This window comes from Mandrillus leucophaeus, unplaced genomic scaffold (assembly GCF_000951045.1).
Source record: "Mandrillus leucophaeus isolate KB7577 unplaced genomic scaffold, Mleu.le_1.0 Scaffold1067, whole genome shotgun sequence".
Classification (NCBI taxonomy): Eukaryota; Metazoa; Chordata; class Mammalia; order Primates; family Cercopithecidae; genus Mandrillus; species Mandrillus leucophaeus.
Window position 1 is genome coordinate 223789 of NW_012098843.1, and position 2452 is coordinate 226240.

A 2452-nucleotide genomic window follows, 5' to 3' on the forward strand; every position below is an offset into this window, starting at 1 on the left:
ACTTTCCACTGAAGCGCTTTCATCTTTTGCAAGAAATCTTTCCTGTCACACCTAGCTTTTTTCTTTTTTCTTCAGCTTTTAAGTTCAGGGATACCTGTGCAGGATGTGCAGGTTTGTTACATAGGTAAATGTGTGCCATGGTGGTTTGCTGCCCAGATCATCCCATCGCCTCGGTATTAAGCCCAGCATCCATTAGTTATTCTTCCTGATGCTCTCCCTCCCCAGACTCTACCACCCCCAGTAGGGCTCCAGTGTGTGTTGTTTCCCTGGACATGTCCATATGTTCTTATCATTCAGCTCCCACTTGTAAGTGAGAACACGTGACGTTTGGTTTTCTGTTCCTGCATTAGTTTGCTGAGGATAATGGCTTCCAGCTCCATCTATGTCCCTGCAAAGGACATGATTTTGTTCCTTTTTATGGCTGCACAGTATGCATGATCTCATTCCTTTCTATGGCTCCCATGGTGTATATGTACATTGTCATTATCCAGTCTATCGCTGATGGCATTTAGGTTGATTCCATGCTTTGCTATTGTGAATTGTGCTGCAATGAACATGCACACGCATGTATCTTTATAACAGAATGACTTATAGTACTTTGGGTATATACCCCATCTTTTTTCTTCCAATATTTACCCCACCCAACAGAAAAATTCAAACTAATCCAAACAGGTAAAAAATGTTCATCTTAGTATTACTTTTATTTAGAAAATTTTTAAAGCAACCTGAAGAAAATGAAATGGTTAGATTAATTACGTAACTATGTTAGAGATAAAGGCCAAGTAACAACTTATGCCTATATTGACATTATCAGGTGAGAAACACAGGCTGCAGAACTAGAATTACAATAGGGGAAAAAAAAGCACACAAACAAAAGAAGACTGGAAGGCAGCATCCCCAAATCATGAGTCATGTCAAGGAGGAACTGCAAATTATTTTTTCTATTTTCCAAACTTCTGTCATACACTGATAAACTACAGTATTATGCAAAATACAAAGCTCATATATTCACAATCTCATACAATGCACAATTTCAAATTTTAAAATGATTCTCAATATGAGCCCAATATTCTGCTAAATTCTAAATTCAAATTCTAAACACAACTCACCAACGGGGCACAGCCCTTTTTTAAGTGAAAGGACAGATACAAATTATGATGCAACTGTTGATTAAAAATTTAAAACAAATAAAATACTAGAAATAAATCTAAATTTCTTAACAAAACCACAGTGTTTCCCAAAATATCCTCTTTATTCCACTGCCTCTCGAAACAGATACAAGTAACCACACAAATATAAATTTAAGATATGCACTTCTCTTCAAACCTAAGGCTCTATTTCTAAGTATACTCCATACGGTCTAATGAAAATTTAACTTACCTTTCCATAAGCTTCTTGACTGCTGGCGAACTGACCTCCAAAAAGCGAAAGCAAAGACTTTATTTCCTGTATTGAAAATATGATAGAGAAAAGACATTTTAACAAAAGGAACTAAAACTGTACTAAGGGAGACAGGTATTATACGACTAAAAAATAAAAAAGAGTAGGCTGATGATCTAACTGAGGCATTTAAGCTTCAACATCAGACAATTACAATTTAGGGTTCAGAAAAAATCTAATAGTAAAAACCACAGGTAAGTAATTTCTGAGAAATTTTAGACAACAGAAGAGTTACCAAACACTTGATCAGAAAATTCCCTGATTTTGAAAAGGAAGAAAACAGATTATACAAACTGCAGATTAGTAAAACTGATAATTGGTGAATAAAGTCAAAATGAAAATCAAACAGATGATTTGAAGACGTTTGAAAAGGAAAAAATAATCAGCCAGGGCATACCACTAGGTATTCATTAAGCACAAGTAACTAAGTTAATCTCATCTTCTTTCTGCATAAAGTTACAGAACTAGAAAGAGAACCAACATAACAGATATTTTAAAAGCATCATTCATGCAAAGTTGAAATCCGTCCAGATAGTGTTTATATTCTTTGAAGCAATCACTTTGTACTGATAAGCCCAAATAATTATACAAATTTTATAATTCGTATGACTAACAAGTTATCTCCTTAAATCACATAAAACAGGTAGAATCACACTCCTATGTATAGGTCTTACGGAGGATGGAACCTAATGAGAGGAAAGTGTCCCACTGCTGGCTGCCTACTATCCCCCTTCCTCCCAACCAGAAGGAAGAGCCTTTAACACCAAGCACACCGTAAGGTACAGCCATCAAAAGGGAAAATATACCCAGACCAGGAAGGCCCCCCAGCCCCCAAGATCAAAAAGAAGGAGAAGTTCAAGCTACTAGCGCCATTTCTATTTTTTGTCTATGCGACAAATCATTTTTTTTTTTAATTCAGTGTTAGAAGGGGCTGAATTCAGTTCAATCAGATGGATCAACCAAGAACTATCACAGACTACTGATAAATCAGTGAAGGCAGCCCAAAGGTTAT

The 2452-nt window shown here is 36.1% G+C and overlaps 1 protein-coding gene across 1 annotated transcript in view; it reads right to left on the bottom strand.

The window, feature by feature from the left end:
* The window catches only part of TRMT11 (tRNA methyltransferase 11 homolog (S. cerevisiae)), a 74137-nt gene that overhangs the window by 64464 nt on the left and 7221 nt on the right, over positions 1-2452 (bottom strand). The window contains exon 2 of the mRNA XM_011984997.1: positions 1381-1446. Coding sequence (XP_011840387.1) covers positions 1381-1446 — 66 coding nt within the window. The remainder of the gene's footprint in view (positions 1-1380; positions 1447-2452) is intronic.